The sequence below is a fragment of the Poeciliopsis prolifica genome, unplaced genomic scaffold, assembly GCF_027474105.1.
Source record: "Poeciliopsis prolifica strain line A6 unplaced genomic scaffold, Auburn_PproV2 SCAFFOLD039, whole genome shotgun sequence".
NCBI classification, from domain to species: domain Eukaryota; kingdom Metazoa; phylum Chordata; class Actinopteri; order Cyprinodontiformes; family Poeciliidae; genus Poeciliopsis; species Poeciliopsis prolifica.
In genome coordinates this window covers 1,457,154-1,477,111 of record NW_026562414.1, presented here as the reverse complement: position 1 = coordinate 1,477,111, position 19,958 = coordinate 1,457,154, and the positions used below count along the sequence as shown (strand labels likewise).

Sequence of the window (19,958 nt, the reverse complement as noted above, 5' to 3'; positions counted from 1 at the left end):
CTTCTGCACCAAAATGTTTTGTTCTTTATTTGGGTTTTTCTTTTTTTTTTTTTTTTTTTTGTACCCCCATAATAAACTTTTATTTTTTTAAGTTGCTGTGAAGCTTTTAGTTGTATTCTGTAAATCAGATGAAGGTCTATTACTATAAGGCTTATGCAAAACTGGAAAGTAGAAGCTAGCTTTATTTTTATTGTTGTGATGTGCTTAAAGAGACCAGCAAGGTAGGGAGATTCTAATGCGATTCTTCATCTGCGATCACATATTTTCTTAAAATTCTGCATTTTCACTGCTTTCAGGCCTAGTTTTTGATTGTTACATTGTTTGTGCTTTTACCTGTGTTCAGGCTCAATCTGTGTCTTGCTGTAACTGCTTTTAGCTGCCATAGAGCTTTTTTTTTCTTCTTGCATTTAATTTTCCCTATTGGTCTTTTTCAGTGTATTATATGGGCAGTTCTAGCACAAATCCTACTGCCTTGCAAATTTCCAAGGGTTTCTAATCTGAGTCCCCTGAAAAGGATTTGAAATCAAGCAAAAAGAGCTATTTATTAATGAAACAATTATAAATACATCCAATTTTCAGTCAGTGATGGAAAATTAATATGCGTCTATCACATTGTCTGCTTTAAAATACAAATTTTTAATTGCGGTGGGAATCTCACTTTATTTTTGTTGTAGCAGATTTTGATATAGTGCATAAATAAGAAGTTCAAATTTAGTTAATTTTCTTTTGCTTTTTCCATGTTTATCCAATGGGGAATGGGCTACTCCCAGTTTGGTGCACAGTGTAGGGATGATGGTTGGATATGATGCTGATGTATCTGATTTATGGGACGAGGAGCTAAAACAGGAGTTCGCCCAGGGTGTAATTTCATGCATAAACAATTTTTTGCTGATTTGATAAGTTAAGAAATGCCAACAAGAACATAGATGCATCACTAAACTAACCTAAAGGAAGAATTATAACGTTTAGAACTGCAATTGAGACACTAGATGAGGACCAGAAGCTTCACAAAAAACGAGGACATAATATGCGACGTTAAAATTTCTCCAAAGAAGCTTTTTGTGTAACTGTTTGAGTCTTGTAATAAGATATGCATATATCTAAAGCACGTTTTGCTAGGGATGCCAATAATCTACAAAGTCTGTGCAAATCTGAATGTCTGGAAGATTCCACTTTGTTTGTGGTCACACAAGAAGTTGTTAGAAAGATCAGGGCCCTGGTATCTGAAACCCTGGAATTTGATGGAAATTATCAAGAATCACTTCATACAAAATCCTAGTGTCTTGCATAACAAAACAAAACAAAAAAAACAGGGTGACCAGGAATAGCAAAATGACCCAGATGCAAGTTTATTAATTACAAAATAGAGTGCCAGAGGAAAAATGCTGACACTGTATGCTTCCATAATAAAAAGGACCAAATGTAAGTCAAATAAAAGCAGATGGTAGTAAAAGTGAGAAAATGGTATGACTTTAGATTATTCTTACAGAAGGTAAGAATATCTTTAATGACTTCCAAAAATTGCATTACTGACGACTGGCTTCCAGGTTATTCAGCAGCAGAACATAAAACAAATGAAACGCATCACACCTATATCCATAAAGTTCAATGTTCAATATCAGATACCTATATATTTCTGATTTCATGGGTCTTTTAATTGCATTTTTATCACAATTGGAAGCTATCCTTATTTAAGAAGGGATAAAATTATTTAAAGGCTATGTTTATTGAAAACTGAGATGACTAAAGACAAGCCTTTATCAGTTTTTAAAAGTTGTCATTTGAGTTTAAACCTTTACATTTTTTATGTATAACTGCATAAATAATGCAATATTAAAATCCCTCTCAAGAGCAAGGCCAAAATAAAACCCACAATTATCATGGTCTAAACTGATATATTTACAATTAACTGATCGCTGAGTACAGTTAGTCAGCTTGATAGCAATCTCATCATTTGGACTAATGGACCTTCAAGGAATAAAATCACTACAGAGCAATAATTTACTAAGATGAAATTTGTTCTAACGCAAAAAAAAAGAAAAAAGAAAAACACACACACACTTGGAGACCAGAGAGTAATTTACACTTAACAGCTTCTCAGACTTGGATGAACCAAAAGAGAATAAACAAAAACAGCACAAACATAACTTAAAGGATGCAGGGTTAATAAAGTTCAAATTCTGAAAGCTTTTACTGATTGCCATTGGAGAGTCTTCAATGAGGCCATATAAACCCCGCTCCCCAATTTTTTGTTTCTTTTTTTTACCCCCTCTCTCTCTTTCTAAGCTCTGCTCTCTCATTGCTGCACCTGCCAGGGTTGCTTGTCGTGGTGGATACCTGTCTGTGTGTTTGTTCCTCCCGTCTGTCTGTTTGCCATGTCTGACTGTGCTGTTGTGGTTGCTGGGACAGATGCACTGATGCCTGTGATTCAATGCTTTATCTCCACTATAGCTCCATTGTAGGTTGGAGGTGCTTAAAGATGATCGCAGGAGGACCTTCAGCTCTCGAGTAACTATCCCGCCCCCTCCCCCTTTCCCCTCTCCTCCTTTGCCCGTCCCTCAACCCTCCTCACAGGAGCGCGCAAATCAAATGCCCCGCTCTTTGCCCCCCTCCCCGCCCTCTTTCCCTCCCTCTTTCCCCTCGCTTGCCTAGCTGTTTCTCTGGCTATCACACACCGTTCTCACTTTCTAAATCGTCTGTTTCTTGTTCTCGGCCTGTCCTTCGTTTACTCCTGTCACTCTTTGTCTCGTTATTCCTTCACTCACTCTGTCAGGATTCTTATCCTCTCTGTCTTTTGTCGTTTCTCTCCATCTCTCCCTCTCTTCCCTCATCTGCCTGGCTATCTCTGTTTCTGTCTCTCCGGTTAACGTGGTCTGCTTTCAGTAGTTTTTGTCTGATGTGCTGGATGTCTGTTAAGTAGTTGGCATTGAGACCGCTTTATTGGTCTTTACTGTTTTTTAGTTGTTGTTTTTTTTTTCCTTCTTCTCTCTGCTATGTCGCAGCTCTGTAATTTAATGAAGTGTGTCCCATTTAAAAAAAAAAAAAATTTTGTTTGTTTCCGGGCTGCGGGATCACATCATGCTGATCGCCATCGTTCCTCGCCTCCCTTGGCTATCAACTCACCTTTCCTGTCTTTTTCACTCTCCATCACTCCCCACCACCTATTCTCCACCCTCTCACCTTGGCTGTATGGTGTTGCAGTATCAGCTTAGGGAGGGGAGGAGACAGCAAGGGGCGGGTAGGTGATTAGAGAGAGACCTTCACCTTCACTATGGGTGTCTCAGTTCTCCATACATCACACGCCACCCGCACCCAGCTTGTTTTTTTAATGATTAAAGGTCACAGAAGCCATTGAGATGGAAGGGGTGACTTAGAGAGATCCCAGAGTGAGTGAAGGGCATGTTAGGACAAAATAGATAATGACTGCAAACAAGGCAGTTTCAGCTGATGCGACTGAATATTAAAGTTTGACACACAGGGAGACTGACGTGCCCTTAGTTTTTTCTTTAATTTGACCTGTATTCATTAAGGTAAATAAAAGATCATCTCAAAACATATGAAAGCTGCAACTCAATTAAGAGCATTCAGTCATTCTTCTTCTTGTATTCCTTTACCCCATGACTGAGATCCCAAAAGCATAAGAAAACATCCTACATGCAGAATTAACATGGCAACATGCTAATCATGCACCACATTTTATAGATTTCATAAACTTCAGATTTTAAGTTGTACATCAGAGTCCAATGAGTTTATAAAATTTTTAAAATGGTGCTGCAGGAACATATCACTTCAACACATTTATGATATTCGTATTGCATACAGTTACAAAATATAACTTTTGAAAAATGTGTTGCATTAACAAAATATTGTCCTTTTTTTATTTTTTAATTGTGCTCCAGGGTTTTAATAATCCCACCAATGCGCAACATTTTTTAAACTTAAACCCTACAGATCATTTTAAAACTTTGTTGCATTGATAAGATCCTAAAACATTTTAAAAATAAAAATTCAGAATCTTATCTGTGCATCAACTTTAAAAAATGTATTACAGGATCTTAGCAATGCACTACTTTTATTACATCATTCTGAAGGTGGAGTTGGAGAATTGATTGGAAATATTGATAGCATTTTCAACTGTGATCTTTCTCTTTGCACTTAAGTACAGATTTTATGAGGTCTGCAAAATGTGAATTGGTTACTTGTGAAATAGAAAAGGTTGCTGTTTTATCATTACAGATACTGTGAAATCAAGAGTGCTGTCCAAATACCACTCCACATATTAATAATGAGAAACATTTCAATACATTTGTTAAATTTTTGTTTTCTGCTAATGAACACATCTGTAGTGAATTACGGTCAAATATATAATTAAAACATTTTTTTTCTTTGTATGGGTTTTATGAATTGAAGACCTGTAATGTGCGTTAAACTTTCTCTTTAAAGCCAAAGCTCTTCAGAGCCAAACAAATGCATGTGAGCAAGTCAGCCTGCAAAACATGTTTGATACAAGTCATATAGTTCAAAGGCAATTCTACCAAAATCAAAGTAGGTGTGAAAACTTTGAGGAAAACTGATGATAAAAATTCTCATAAATCATTTTACTAATGCTAAATGTTAGAAAATGGAAAAAAAAAATATTTTTATGCTGTGTATTTAAACATGTATCTTAATGAATCTCATTATGTCTAGTGACAGTACAGAAATTTTTAAAAGGGACTCTGATGTGTTTAAAGTAAAACTTAATCCTTTCTCAGTTTTGGCATGCAATTGATGTAGAATCTTGTGTAAGCAGGTACTTATTTAGCTGCTATCTGTGACCTTTCCTGTAGTTGTCACTAAATCCTCCATACTAACAGTACTTCTATAGGAAGAAACCTTCAATTCAATTATACCTGAGAGTAATCTACTCCCAAATAAGGGGTTATATCTTTAAACATGTTGCTAAAATCTGCTTTGCACGTAGTTTCTATAGCCAAAGAGAGTGTTATTCATTTTGGTTCACATCAACAAAACTACAAAATTGCCATTTTCCTGAACAAATCCATAAGACTAGGGTTGTAATTACATTGGCATCATGATGTTTGTTACAAAAATGGTTTTGTGTGTTTTGCTGGAAACTCACCTAATTTTATCCATCTCTGCTCTCCTCCCCACTTCACCATAGAGTTACGAGAAGCTCCCACTCAGCATCCAAGATTCCCAGAGGAATCTTTCCATCCCGCGCCACATCTGAACAGCCGATCAATACTCAGCTCAGCATTTTCACTGCATTCAATGTCAAAGTCAATTTATGATATGATTTTTGTGATGTGATTATCGTCACTCTCTATGTTGTTGCATTTGTCCGTACAGTCCTTTGCTCTCTTTAATGACAGCGTGACATGTGAACACATTTACCTGTGATTATCACCTGTGCTGTTAGTCTAAATGTTTAAAACGTAAAGCGGGAGATGCAGCCATCTCCCCTAAGCTGAACAAAGAGCACAGTGTTGTGTGAAGCAGCTTTTGCTAGTGCTTCTGAATGTTGTACGACCAGCTTGTCACCTCGACCGTTTTAAAAGATCAACTTGGTTTATTTCATGTGACTTAATTTCAAAAATTACCACCTTTGTTGTTTCTCTTTCTCTCCATTCCCCCGTTGTCTCTATCCATCTTCAGGTGCAGTCACGATGCAGCAGCAAAGAAAATATCCTAAGATCAAGTGAGTTCTAACTACTTTCTTCTCCTGTTTGCTCTCCCAAGCTCATAAATAGATTCAAATGTGTGTTTTTCCTATGTGTGGTTGCTGTCTTATGCTTGTGCATCCATGTGGGTGCCACAAGTTGTTAAGCTTTATGTTAAGCTTTAAGAATATGCTGCAGAAGCGTAAGTGTATGTTTAAAGGAACAAAAATTAGGTCAAGGGAAATCAAAGTGTGGCGGCTATTCTTCACTGGGAGGCAGAGAAGCAGAGGGGGTGAGAGAGGTAGGAAGAGATAAAGACAGAGGGAAAGAAAGCAGATTACGCATTAGTTACACATAGCTTTGTTCCTTTTTACGTTTGGAATTATTAGAGAGGTATTATTAGATCATCACAGCTGCTATCGAGCACCTGAATCATCCAGCTGTGCTCCACAGCATGTGAAAACAAACATGTCAGTGTGTCTTGCCAACCTCTGCTCTTGCAAATTGTGTTTTTTGCAGATACACCTGCACGCAGAGGAGAAAATAAATCTTGTTAATCCAATCCTCCTATGTTAGTGTGACTGTTGTTTTTATTTATATAATTGTATATTTCAGATTTCTTTTCCCTCAAAATGCATAAATCATTTGCAATCTGTCATTTACTGCTTCAGCTGCAAGCTTTAGTCATGTAAACTGATAAAAGTCTGTTTTAAAAATAAAGAAATGAAGACTTTTAAAGGTAACGTGTTTGCCTCTGGAGATCTGGAGTGGTCCTGTTTCTGACATCGTTTACTCTTATGTGACAGAATCCCAACGGAGTGCTGTCAGCTTCCAAAGACCATTCAAAGTTTCTAAATAAAGATCTGAAATGCTAAAAAGGTTAAGCTTAATGTCTTTGAAGGAACATCTTGTCATGCATGTTTGAGGCTGGACCAAAATGCAGACAACACCTCGGAAGGTATAAAAGTTATAACAGAGGTGATAGTAGAGTGACACCAGAGAAGAATATTTAGGTTTTTTTGTCCAACTTCTATTTGTCAGTGTGTCCAACCTTTATCTTACCCACAGGTCACAGTGCAGTGGACATCACAAAAGTTGCCCGGAGGCACCGCATGTCCCCTTTCCCCCTTACCTCCATGGACAAGGCCTTCATTACTGTGCTAGAAATGACCGCTGTCCTGGGCACTGAAATCATCAACTACAGAGGTAAGGAGGCAGACGCTCCTGAACCAGGTCAGATTTTATGCTTGTATCATCTTATTCCTCCCTTTTTGTTTTACATTAGTTAACATCAGTTCCTTAAGGCTGCTGGGTTGTTAAGCTCTAACACATTTCACTGTGAGGACACCTCACTGAATCAGCTGTCTCTGTATGCATGAAAAATGTCAATCTCCATGACACAAATTTTCTTGGCTGCAAGGGCATGTGCATAACAAACAAACCTTACCTAAAAATAGCTGCAAGCAGCAATGTCAGGGCCATGAACTTCAATGGGACACAGTCAGCATGACAACTTGATCTGCTAATGCGTAAAAGATCTTTTTTGACAATTGTAATGGACTAACATGTAGAAAATTTAAGAATGAAACAAATGTTAGCGTTATTGATTGAATACTGTCTGATTACCCATGTATAATTAGGCAAAAATTACCTATTTTGATTTCAACAATTGCAAATAAAGTTCAAATCTGTGCAAATTTTGGTTTAATCAGGTGACCTTAATAGAGTTTCAAAGAGTTTTATTAATGATACTCCCTCTGCATAGGTATGATTATGACACAATCCATACATCTTAAAAGGCTGACCAAATGTAAGTTAACCTTTGAATTTGAGGAAAGTCACAAAAGACTTCCAAAAAAATTTCTCGCAACTTTTTCAGGCACTTAGTAAATAGAAATTAGCTTTGCTAATTCCAAATAAGCTAAAACAAGAGAAGTTTAGCCTGATTTAACTTCACAGTGAGGAAATAAATAAATGTTTGTCTTTTTATTTTTGTTTTCAACCGTGCATGCCCGCTTGTCTTTCCCATCTTTAACAGGGGCTATGTAAATAAAGCAGACAAATATTATTCATAAAGTAAAGCACGCTTTTAATATCGATAGCAGTTTTGTATTCTGTGCGTTTGACTTATCTTGCACAAATATCCACATTTAGCTACACAAGGTCGTGTAATTCTTCCGGCAGAACTGGTGAAGGATGACATGGAGCCAAGCTGAGGGCCGGAGGGCAGAACACAGACTCAACCTTTAAAAAACAATATAGAGACAAGCACCTCTGGCAGTAATGACCTCAACACACTTAAATGATGACAAAAACAACCCCAAAGTTTAAAAATATGTTTTATTTCATGATGAGGTGCGGCTCAGTTACAAGATTTGCACAAACAGAGCAAAGAACAAGACAGCAGGGAGGTAGCATCGGGAAAATGAAATATTTATAGAGACAGCATCTGGAGAAGCTCCTCTACTGAATATGGAGCAGCCTGAGTGTATGTGTGAAATATATTCTTTAACAGTTCATTGATGTCATTTATGTTTACAATTTAAATTTAAGAAAATGCACTCCAGCTTTCCAGCTTGTCGCTTTTATGTTTTGCTGTCACCTGACCAAAAAGCAAGATGGACACACAATCAAAGATGTTTCTGGGAAAAGATCATCTTATCAAACTGCTGCAGCACGACGTCACCTCTGTTCTATTTTTAACCTGAGCTCAGCCTCAGCATATGTTTCCAACAGGCTGTTTAAGTGGCAGCTTGGAAGGAAATGTGAAAAAAACAACAGAATTTCTCCGATGAAGTGCTGTTAAAGACTTGGACTGAACCTTGCAGCTCCTCATCTGCAGCTGGGATGAATCACTTACAACACCGTGTTATAACTGGTGTTTAATATCTGCATTACTGTGGGCGTCTTTGCATGTACATGCATATTTTTTTCTGGGTTGATATCAAAGCTTAGATCTTTCATATTAAACACCCACATCATCACAGCAATAAAGCTCAAAGAAGTTCTATATTTATCCATGGATCATCTCAAGGTATTTTTGTTGGATTTTTTTTTTTTTTTACTTCGCCCACTCATACTCTGATTTCTTTTCCTGCATTTCTTTCTTTCATTGAGCTGCTTTGTTTTGAGAGTCTCTGATCCTCTTTCATTAAAGTTTGTAAGTTCCAACTAGAAGCAATGTAATAAAATTGAAGCACAAAAACCTCACACACTGTGTGTTCGCCTAAATCGGATGCACCGTCTCATCCTTTACGCATCTGCTTCTCTCCAGCTGTCTCTATCTTCCTCTCCTCCTCCTCGTCTCTCATCTATGTTCTGCTTTTCTCTTCTCTGCAGATGGGATGGGTCGAGTCCTGGCTCAGGACGTTTATGCCAAAGACAACCTTCCACCCTTTCCTGCTTCAGTAAAGGATGGATATGCTGTGAGAGGTGGGGACAATAAATTATGGCTGATGGGCTCTTCTTCTCTCAATCTTCTATCTTTCTCAAACTTTGCTCATTTTATGTGTTATGTAAAAATCACCTAAAATGCTTCAAATGAGAAATTAGACATGAATATTTATTAAAATATCCATCCATTCACATCAGAAATATTTTCTTTGTAGCATGTTAATGTGATGTTGGATTTTGTCGGTTTTTGCTTTCTTGATCTGAAATCCATTTCGGTGACTAAACCAATCAAACATTTTCATCTGCTCTCATGTCTAATTTATCTAAACCTTGTTTTCGTCAGCGGCTGACGGCCCAGGTGATCGCTTCATCATTGGAGAATCCCAAGCTGGAGAGCAGGTTTGTCACGCTTTCACAACAACATCCTCACGTTCTGTCTGTGGACATAAAATATTTGACTAACAGATTTATTGCCTTTGCTGTCATTTCACATCAGTATTTTCTGCATAGCAAGAAATGTCCCCTCTAAATGCAGGATAAACTCTAAACACACCTAACCTTTAGAGATTAACACAATGTGTGCGCCCAGATGTGCTAGATTTTGGATTTTATCAGAAAAGCTTTATTTTTTTTCATGCTTGATATGTTTTGATCAGACAGTAAGAACACTTGAACCTTTTTTCCCACAACTAATGTGACAATAATAGCTTCATCAGAGTATGAAAGCAGTCACACCTTTTAGTTGACTCCTCATAGTTTCACTCACACATTTTTATGAAAGTAACAAAAACTGTATTCCACATTCTAATATTTATTTTTAATGTCAGACAGCATTTTAGACTTCTGCGATCAGTGATTGGTTGATAAAAGCAGCTAAAAACAATATATTTTCTCCATGTTTAAACTAATCAAATCACCATGATTGTTTTTAGACTAAGGTGTAGCCTAACTTTTTTTTAGAAATGTGTCTATTTTGCCCTCACATTAAATGCCACCACTTTAAACTTTCCTGCTCCCTCCAAAATCCTAGACTTCACACTAATCTTTTCCTCTGTAAAATTTAATTTTAAGCATACAAACATGGGCAGTTATTGTGTGATTAGTTCCCTGACTGAGCCCTTGCTGATGGATTACTAATTAAACGTCTTTAGGTGCTTTTATTTACTTTGAAAAACTAATGTTTGAAAAAAAGAATTCTGTTTTCTTGGGGGTGAAAGTTTTTAGTTTTTTTTTTTTTTTTTTTTTTTTTTCCTCAGTAAAATTACTCAAATGACAAGTTTCAGGGTGTAATCAAAGGAAAAGTTCATTTGTGTAAAAAAAAAAAAAGTTTTAGAAACTGTTGACAATGGTGCTGTATATGATATAAAGATTTGCCACCATCACTGACATATTTTCATGTTGTCTGAATCTATTTGGCCACTTTTGGAATGCATACATTCTTTCCTTGCTTCCCATGTTGTAATTTCATTTGCCTTCTCTGTGCATGTGAAGCCCACCCACACAGTGATGCCTGGGCAGGTGATGAGGGTGACAACGGGTGCCCCTATCCCCTGTGGCGCCGACGCCGTCGTCCAGGTGGAAGACACCGAGCTCCTCCGCGAGTCTGAGGATGTAAGCGTGGCAATTCACCCACCATAAAAGCAAAGGCCAACAACAGTGAAATGTAGAACTAGATGTCACCAAGCCTGCAGATGATTGTGGTTTTACAGGCAGTGAGAGACGGTTCTTGGGCAGAGAACTGTGGTGCCCGTTACTGCTTCAGTAGCTAAACAGTATTTTTTTTTCTGATATTTTATTTGTTATTTAGGGAACAGAGGAGTTGGAGGTTCGAATTCTAGTACAAGCCCGTCCAGGACAGGACATCAGGTTGGTTAAAATCAGAAAAAAGTTGAGGTTCTGATTGTATTTGCTGTTTATTTGACACTTTAATTTGCCTAAAACAGAAAAGCCTGCATGACAAAAAACAAATTCCTATTATCCTTATAATGCACTCTAATAAACAAGATTTATGTGTAATTATTAGGTAACAGACTTTATCATAATCAAATAGGGAATGAATTCAAATTTTGCTATGTGATTATTATAAAACTAACTTTAACTAAAACTAAGAGGATGAAATGTGGCAAATTTTATTTCAGCCTAATATCTTAAGTCTTTGTTCATTTGATGATCATGTCATATTATGTTGATGAACTTTTCTTGAGGAAACTTTTTTTCTTGTCAGCAAAAACACTTAAGATTTTTCCCAGGAGAAATAACTTATGGTGAAGCAAAGATTCAGGCAGTTGCACAGCTTCTTCAGTGTTTATGATTTCTCTGCTTTGACCTGCTCAAAAGTGTCTAATTTTGTAAATTGTCATATTCTTCGCAGAATATGAATAAACACTGCTGGGTAATTTTCACCTCAACTGTGCTTGGTAACATAGAAAACTCTTTCTCAGTCTGTCCCACTCAGATTTCTGTTCATTTTGCTGCCTTGTTGCTTTACATCCATTAATTGTAATTACGGCCAGAGGCCAAAGGAATGCTTAAATGCATAGCATGGCTCAAACAGAATGTAAGAACATCCTTACAACATCATTCAGGGACTTTGCAGCTTTTTTAATTCAGTGTTTGCATCTCCACAGGCCTATCGGTCATGACATCAAGCGTGGGGAGTGTGTGCTGGCGAAGGGCACCCATATGGGCCCCTCTGAAATTGGCCTGTTGGCCACTGTTGGGGTCACAGAGGTGGAAGTGCAGAAATTTCCTGTTGTGGCGGTCATGTCCACAGGAAATGAGGTAAAGCTAAAACTACATAATCAGTGTTTCAGTTATGACCAAAGTTTGTGTGCCCTACAACCTTCACAGAAAATCACATTCTGGGTATAAATCAGCAGGTATTAAACAACCCTGTTGACATTTTTATGCAAATGGATTTCACATTTCCTTCATCAGCTTTCCCATCAGATTATCTGTTAGAAAAGAGGATTAAGTTGAGCTCAGATTTAATGTTATTCTGCAGCACTCACTCACAAAATGATTCTAATTTTACAACCAATAATTTTAGTACATTCTTGAATATTAATGCAGTAAAATTAATTCTGACGTGTGAAGCTGATATTTATAGACACACTGCATAAAGAGGTACATAACTTTTTTTCCCCTCACTATTTATCATTAAATCCGATTAAACTTTTCCTGTTTCAGGTCAGTTAAGAATACTAAAATGATTCCTATTTGCTTAATGTCAGATTAATGAGAGAAAGATTATAAGAGAGACGGTTTGAAATGCCATCCTATTTTGAAAGTCCTTCGTTCGACATGTTATGTGGGTGTTTCTGCAGGAGGGACTGGTGCACTTCTCACAAATAGATTGCACCTTGAAGAAAGAACATTAAGTGGAAACAGTGAAGCAACATTTCAAGACATTTGGCCCAAATGGTTCTCCCAAACAGACAATCTGCCAAAATAGTTACAATGTGCCTTAAGGTTTTGGAGTGGACATCAGAAAAGTTTGATCTCAGTTCCATAGAAAATCTGATGGTAAAACCAGCATATAGATCCAGTTACCCCAAGTTTGAGGAAGAATGGGCCAAATTACATTAAACTATTGTGAGAAGCTTGAGGAAGAATGCCCAAAATGTTTGACCCTGTCATTCAGTTTAAAAGGTAATTTTTCAAAAATACTATATATATTTTGTTTAATTTCTGAATTTGAAGAGAATAATATGTACACTTTTTCATTTGATACATTTTGGTCATCCTGACTTTGCTAAAACAGGAAAACTTTAGCTGATTAAATATCTTACAGGGGTCCTGATCAACTGATCTAAACAAACACCTTGTTCTACATAAAAAAGTTCAATATTTTTTTTCTGTCCAACTTTCCACGTTCCATCAAATCAGACACAAATGATATTATCTGCAGCTATGTGTGTCCCAACAAGACTTGGAACTCTGTGTGTAGAGTAATATTCGTTATCCCATGACATATGACCATTGTGAACATAGTATTACAGTTTTATGTGAGACATTTTTCATTACCTGTGGCATTTCATTCAGTCAGAACCTAATTATTTTGCACTCACTCCAAATCCTAAAGCATGCCTTTATGTTTGTAACCAAAAACGATTCGCGACAAGGACCATTAAATACTCTCCCTGTTAATTACTTGCTTCTTCATCCACTTTGTTAACTTCTATTCCAAAACATGATCCCTATCATGTTGTGCTGCATTGCTTCATTGTAGCTGCTGAACCCAGAGGACGACCTCCATCCTGGGAAAATTAGGGACAGCAATCGTTCCACCCTGCTTGCCACGATCCAGGAACATGGCTACCCCACCATCAATCTGGGAATCGTTGGTGACAAGTAAGGTTCACATTAAGTCTGTGCCGGGCCTTCTATCATAAAATGGCCTGCAAATGTATTCATACCCATTAAACTTTTCCAGATTTTGTCAATTTATGTAAGCAAATATTTAATTTTGATCCTGTGTGATAGACCAGCAAAACGTTGCGTGTAATTGTGAAGTTAAAAAAAGACAAAATTTGATAAGACGTCATGAATAACAATGTGTCTAGTTATCCAAACCTCCTATCTTCTACCACATAGTTTATATCATAGCATATTATCATGGCATCCTGAAAAAATCTTCTGCACTAATACTGTAACATGATGATATATAAAAATATTATGCATTGCTGATTTTTTTCATGCAACTTACTTTTTCTCTGAAATAAATGGGTAGTTAATGCTTTTGTGTATTTTTTGTTTCTCTGTTTTATGCCTTGCAGCCCAGATGACCTTTTGAACGCTCTGAATGAAGGCATCAGCCGTGCTGATGTCATCATTACCTCAGGAGGAGTGTCCATGGGAGAGAAGGTACATTTATATGAGGGGTAATAATGCTCTTTTACTGACATCTTGTGGTAGATAGCGAGATAGCAGAAAAAAATTTGACACATTTCAGTCGTATTTGGACATTTTTTATTTTTAAAGCACAGAGAATGACACTGGATTTCAACTTCATTTTTAAGTTTAATAAATGTGCATTTTATAATTTTGCCTTTTAATTTTATTTTTTAGGATTACCTCAAGCAGGTGCTGGATATTGATCTTCATGCTCAGATCCATTTTGGTCGTGTTTTTATGAAACCAGGGTAAAGCAAATAGAATGTGATTTAATTATTGAGAATGTTTAAATAATTTGTGTTCTTCATAATTATTTTTTGTGCAATGACATTTGTTGTTTTATTGTATTATTTGTTTTTGTCAGTCTCCCGACAACATTTGCCACCTTGGACATAGACGGTGCTCGAAAACTAATCTTTGCCCTCCCAGGTAGTGTGTGAAGTTGAGAGAAAGAGCGATTCTGCCAGCCATGCGCACAGACTCGTTACTCAGATATTTTTCTTTGTGCTTTCTCCTTTCGTCCTCCTTCCTCTGTCCGCCCGTCTGTCCTAGGAAATCCCGTGTCCGCTGTTGTCACCTGTAATCTTTTTGTCATCCCTGCTTTGAGGAAGATGCAGGGTATTTTGGACCCCAGACCCACCATCATCAAAGCGAGGGTAGGACTCACAAAGCATATAAGGGAAGCCAAAAAAAATCTCTTGGGTTTATTGCTGTGCTTTCAGTGCACAGGCATCAAACTGTAAAAATAATAAATAAATAAATAAATTAATTAATTAATTAATTAATTAATTAGTTAAAATTCAATGTTTGCACAAAACTACTCAAGTCTTGCTGCATCTCAAATCATCAAGTAATTGTGTTTTCATCATCCTCTGGATGCATATTTATGACCACAACATTTTGCTGTGACTTGGCAAAGACATCAGCAACCCAAAGGCCTGATCCTCTGTCTTGAATATTCATAACCACAGAGTGGGTAAAAGAAATCACTAGAATATCATGCACCCAGAGCAGGCTAAGCTTATGTCCCCCATCAAGCATTAACAAGTAAAGGATTTGGTTTCCTGCCATTATGGGTGCCATCCAGCATGCACCTCTACATCAATTGCAATTATAACGCAGTTAGAAATCAAGTTGAATATATTAGTGCCTCTTTTGCTGAAAAGAAATTAATGGTCTTAAAGCAGAGTTGCATTTGGGCAATTTTCCCAAGCAGATAGCATCAAATTTAGATTAAATCTTTACCCTTGCAAAACAGACTCAATGAGGCAACTATATTTTATTGACCTCGGGTCTTTTTTATCCATGTGGCATATTTTAGTGCTGTCTTCAGCTGTTCTTGTCTTGGCCACGACACTTTGTAGATTACATTTTGGGTATAAATTTTAAAAATGAGCCAGGATGAGATTCCTCTGGCATAATAAGACACAAATAACAAAAAATTCCTTTAATAATAATGAAAAAATATATCAATATTGTTTTTACACAAAAAAATTAAAGCAAGATTCTATAACATAATATAATTGGTCTTTCTTAAATGGAAGCTGCTCCAAAATGATTAGATTACATTGATTCCTATTGGTGCAATTATATTACAATTGCTTTATTTAAATTTTGATATAGGCTTTAGAATAAATTGTCATTGTCAAGTTTTTATTGTGCAGAATATGACACCATTATTGTCACTGTGCTCTTTACTCAACACAAGTATAATAATCTCATATTAGCTGCTTAATTAATCTGTGACAGATAAAAATTGAGACAATTCACACTGGTGGATTTGCACTAATTCCCAACATCTTATTTTTTGTCCGTGTCATGAGGCTTGAATTCTAGCAAACTACCTAAAAAGTGTAAAACGGAAGCACTTTAAGAAAAATAGAGGAATTTTAAAATATTCCCTACATTTATATCTTTGCTGGAGTTTAATAAAGCTTTAACTTGTATGTTTGTTTACTACTTAGTTGTCATGTGATGTGAAGCTGGACCCTCGTCCTGAATATCACCGCTGCATTTTGACGTGGCATCACCAGGAGCCTCTGCCTTGGGCACAGAGCACAGGTACAACAACGTAAAACAGCAAAGCTTTATTTATAAGAGCGACGGAAACTTTTTTGAAATAGAGAAAGTAGTAACAAACTACCTTGTCAGTGTTTAAAGTACTGGCAAGTAAACAAAAAGTAAAAAGCTGAAAGCTAAGGCGAACTCAAACTGTGCATCTTTTTGCTTTCTTTCAACAATGGCTTTCTTCTCGTCCAGTGTAAATAACTAAATGTAAATAAGTACAAGCCCTCTGTTTATGGTCGCCTCGCAGGGAACCAGGTGAGCAGCAGACTGATGAGCATGCGCAGTGCCAACGGGCTCCTGATGCTACCTCCAAAAACAGAGCAATACGTGGAGCTGCACAAGGGCGAGGTGGTCGATGTCATGGTCATTGGACGGCTATGATGTCATCAGAGGGGGACGCCGGACGACATCACATATAGCGAGTGTTGGAATGGGTGGTTCACGGTGCATGTCCACATATCATTGACTATTCTGTAATATGCAACGGCACAGCTAGTTTTTATTGATTTGGATAACGTTGAGGTATAGTCAACATCTTGATCACAACCTAGATACATATTTAAAAAAATAATTTAAAAAGATTATAGTATTTCAAACAAAGAAAATATAACTTTTAATGAAAAAAATCTAATTATAAAAAGAGATTTATTCTGTAATATATTATTATAATTATTATTCTTATTATTATTATCATTATTCTCCTTATCATTATTATATTAAGGCAACTTTGTTCCTTTCATTGCAATTGCTTTGTGTGTTCAATGCTAGACCTTATCTATAGCAGTAGCATTTTAATAGACCGCTGTAGGTGCCTGCCAGGACAAAAAAAAATGAATAAAATTATTATTTTCTCATCTTTAGTGGAAAAAAAAATCTGTTTTTTGAAAGTGAAGAAAACATGGAAAGCTCCAGATTTCCTACGGTGCTCAGTTTAGAGGAAAGAGGCTGCATATCAAGGCCACCTCCTCCTCTGAGGGCCCATCAAGGTGACACTTCTGTTTTTTCCCTCATTAGTATGCATCATAATGGCTTCACAAAGAGCTTTGCTTGTTGTTTATCTTGTGAGTCTTGTTTATGTGCGCAGTGCCAAATGCCTGGACAGGAAGGAGGCGATAACGGGAGGGTGAGGTGTGTGAGTGTGTGTGTGGGGTGGGTAGGAGGGTTGAGGGTGGGTAAGAGGGTGGAGGGTGGGTTGGGGGTATTAGGGGCACACCCACGCCAGCCAGGCCCAGACCCTGAAGCTTCCTTATATTCACTTAAACTCCAAACCCCACCAAGGTGACAAGCTGAGCCGGGGAAAAATTATCATTTTTGTTTAGTTTTTCTTTTTCTTTTTGATCAACTATTTAAGAAAAAGATTAAAGAAAAGAAACAGCTTCTTTAAGTGCTGACAGCCTTTTTAACCAACTTCACAAGAAATGTACAGAAAAAAAATAACCGTATTGTACAGATATATGTGACCAGCACTCCTAAGGAAATTATTAAGCAATGAGGAGACATTGATCAACGCTGTACAATAACATTTTCTGTAATGATATGAAACTGATGAAAGAGACTAAGATAATAAAAATCCTTGATCATTATGTAAAAAAGAGTTCTTGTTGGCTTTTGTTTTTTAATAAAATATATCTATGGAAAATGTGGGAGGTTTTTGTCATTGGTGCCAAAGGTTTTACAGCTAATACACTTTGGGTTATCAACAGGGAGAGTCTAACAAAGATGCAATTGTTCTGTGATTAAACTGGTAAAAAGGTATATATCTGAGAAAGTTTATGTGACTGCAATAAGTGGGTGATTTTGAAGCAATCCTTCATGGTAACTTTGTTGCTCTATCAAAGAAAAAATAACAGTGCAATGAGTACTAAAACCAAAGACAACATATACTTAATGAGATGAACAGCTTAGTCATTGATTGCAAGGAAGAAATGCAGAATCACTGGGTAGGAGTGTTTTATACAGGAAAGAAAAGCCAACAGAACACAGATAAAGGAATCAATATTTTGATCATATAGGAAAGATTCAGTTGAGCACCAAAACTTTGAGTCTACTTTATATGAAAAAGAAATCCCAAGAGAAGTAGTACGAATAACTACGTCAATAACTACAACCAGAAAAAGCTGCTGCTGGACCAAGATGGACCACATAGTGACACTGGATACAGAGTAATTTCTATATGGAAGCTTGATCAATGATTCCTTTCAAGAAAGTGACACAGTTTAAAAATCCTAAGCCAAAACTACTTTCTATGGTAGGACAAGAGAAAAGAGCATAGATTTAATGGGAGACATCGTTCATTCATTGGCTAAAGCCCCAATTCCTGCAGGAACCTTTTTGGTTCTATGTTGCAGAATTCAGCATGAAACCAAATAGGTCCCCAAGGGACATAAGCAAAGGGCAGGGCACACAAATGCATCAGAAAGCACTTCAAATCTGTGGAGATCCTAACCGGAGGCATCCTGAATTTCAAGAAAACTCTCAACTCAGTCCACAGATGGAGAACTGAAAACAGAACACTGAGTGACTGTAGTATCTGAGAAATTAAGAAGGATACCTTCTAAGCATAATGTCCCAGTGCATTTTAACTGGTCTCAAGACAGCAATGTGCACATTTTGTGCAGTTAATGGGCTGCAGGGTGGTTTGAGGGAGGAGTTTTAATATCTGTTTTTGAACTGTTCGAGGACGTCAAAGTGCCAGAAAAACATCCTTGTAGGGAAAACGTACAACCTCTTAGCTTAAAGTATCAAACCAGATGATAAGAATCCTCTTTGGCTAAACTCTTAAGCTGAGATAATACTAGAGTGTTGATCCTGGTGTGAGCAAGTTGTGGCTGCATGAAGGAATGTGTGTGAAAGGGAGATTTTCTGTCACTGCTCCCCAAGTCTGGGTGATATTTTATGTGCTTGCCATTAATGTGGTTGTTGTTTTGAAGGCTGCCTTATCAGAATTAAACCTTGATCCAGTTGTTACTTTGGCAGGCATGTAACATACATATTAATAAGGAAGGCATACAAATGAGGGCCAGGAGTAGTTTCAAGGCTTTTTAAAGTCAGCAAAAAGTGAAGGGACGCACACAGTTTTCAGTCTGATGACTCCACCCATAACATGATGTCAGCACTAGATTATAGGCAGTAATAGCTGTGGAAGTAAGAACGTAGTAATCAGATGGCCCATAACAGTCATTTGGAGCATCACTGTCCCAATTATGTGTTCTTAGAACTGAATGGCTTAATTTTAAGACAAGGTAATGCTACTGGCAGGATCAGACGGGTAACTACCTGTACATGAAAAGGGTCTGTTAGAGGTACTGAACATGCAGCTAGCCCATGTGTCTCATATCAGTTTCTTGAGAAACATTGTACTGCTGACTTTGCAGAAGAGGATTTCACTGGAAGCCAGTAAGGGCAAATTTATATTGACCATAAGGAATGGAGCTGTGGACCTTCCAACATCAAACCACCCATGAAAGTAGTTCATAATTGTTTTGTGAAAAGTATGCATCTTTTTAAGTCAATAGTTTGTGGACTGTTACTTTTAATTCTATAAATTTCTATTTATAATGGCATTATGTAAAATATTGTCTATTAAAGAAAGCCTATCCAATTGCATCGAGCTTTCTATGTCTTGAAATTCTCACTGTAGATAAGGTTGTCTGTTCAGTGTTGTTTATGGTTGGTGCCCTTCTCTAATTTGAAGTCTTTAACAGCTGTTCTCTTATAACTGTATTTTCTGGATACATTCTCCCATCTACTCAGACCAAGCTCTTTGTTCCTGGGAGGGTCTCCACATTTTCCTATAGTTTTGATTACTGCTATGCAGTCTTAGCTTTCATCTACAAGTAATGTTAGCCAGAAAGTTTGATTTTGGTCTCTGATAATGAAAGCACCTTTTTCCCATGATGTGTTTTGCTGTGTTTTCTACATGCCTGATGCCAAACTTAA

General features: G+C 37.1%; 1 protein-coding gene across 4 annotated transcripts in view; it reads left to right on the top strand.

Annotated features, from left to right (window-relative positions):
- The window catches only part of gphnb (gephyrin b), an 82,382-nt gene extending 64,722 nt beyond the window's left edge, over positions 1 to 17,660 (top strand). Inside the window, exons 11-25 of one of the 4 annotated variants that reach the window (XM_055054172.1) lie at positions 2,452 to 2,508; positions 5,659 to 5,701; positions 6,732 to 6,869; positions 9,003 to 9,095; positions 9,400 to 9,455; positions 10,548 to 10,667; positions 10,864 to 10,922; positions 11,684 to 11,837; positions 13,288 to 13,409; positions 13,820 to 13,922; positions 14,127 to 14,200; positions 14,317 to 14,384; positions 14,505 to 14,608; positions 15,917 to 16,013; positions 16,267 to 17,660. In XM_055054172.1, coding sequence (XP_054910147.1) covers positions 2,452 to 2,508; positions 5,659 to 5,701; positions 6,732 to 6,869; positions 9,003 to 9,095; positions 9,400 to 9,455; positions 10,548 to 10,667; positions 10,864 to 10,922; positions 11,684 to 11,837; positions 13,288 to 13,409; positions 13,820 to 13,922; positions 14,127 to 14,200; positions 14,317 to 14,384; positions 14,505 to 14,608; positions 15,917 to 16,013; positions 16,267 to 16,400 — 1,422 coding nt within the window. In that variant the 3' untranslated portion in view covers positions 16,401 to 17,660. The remainder of the gene's footprint in view (positions 1 to 2,451; positions 2,509 to 5,658; positions 5,702 to 6,731; positions 6,870 to 9,002; positions 9,096 to 9,399; positions 9,456 to 10,547; positions 10,668 to 10,863; positions 10,923 to 11,683; positions 11,838 to 13,287; positions 13,410 to 13,819; positions 13,923 to 14,126; positions 14,201 to 14,316; positions 14,385 to 14,504; positions 14,609 to 15,916; positions 16,014 to 16,266) is intronic. The other 3 variants (XM_055054174.1, XM_055054173.1, XM_055054175.1) reach the window with 3 other exon arrangements.
- Positions 17,661 to 19,958: the final 2,298 nt, after the last annotated feature.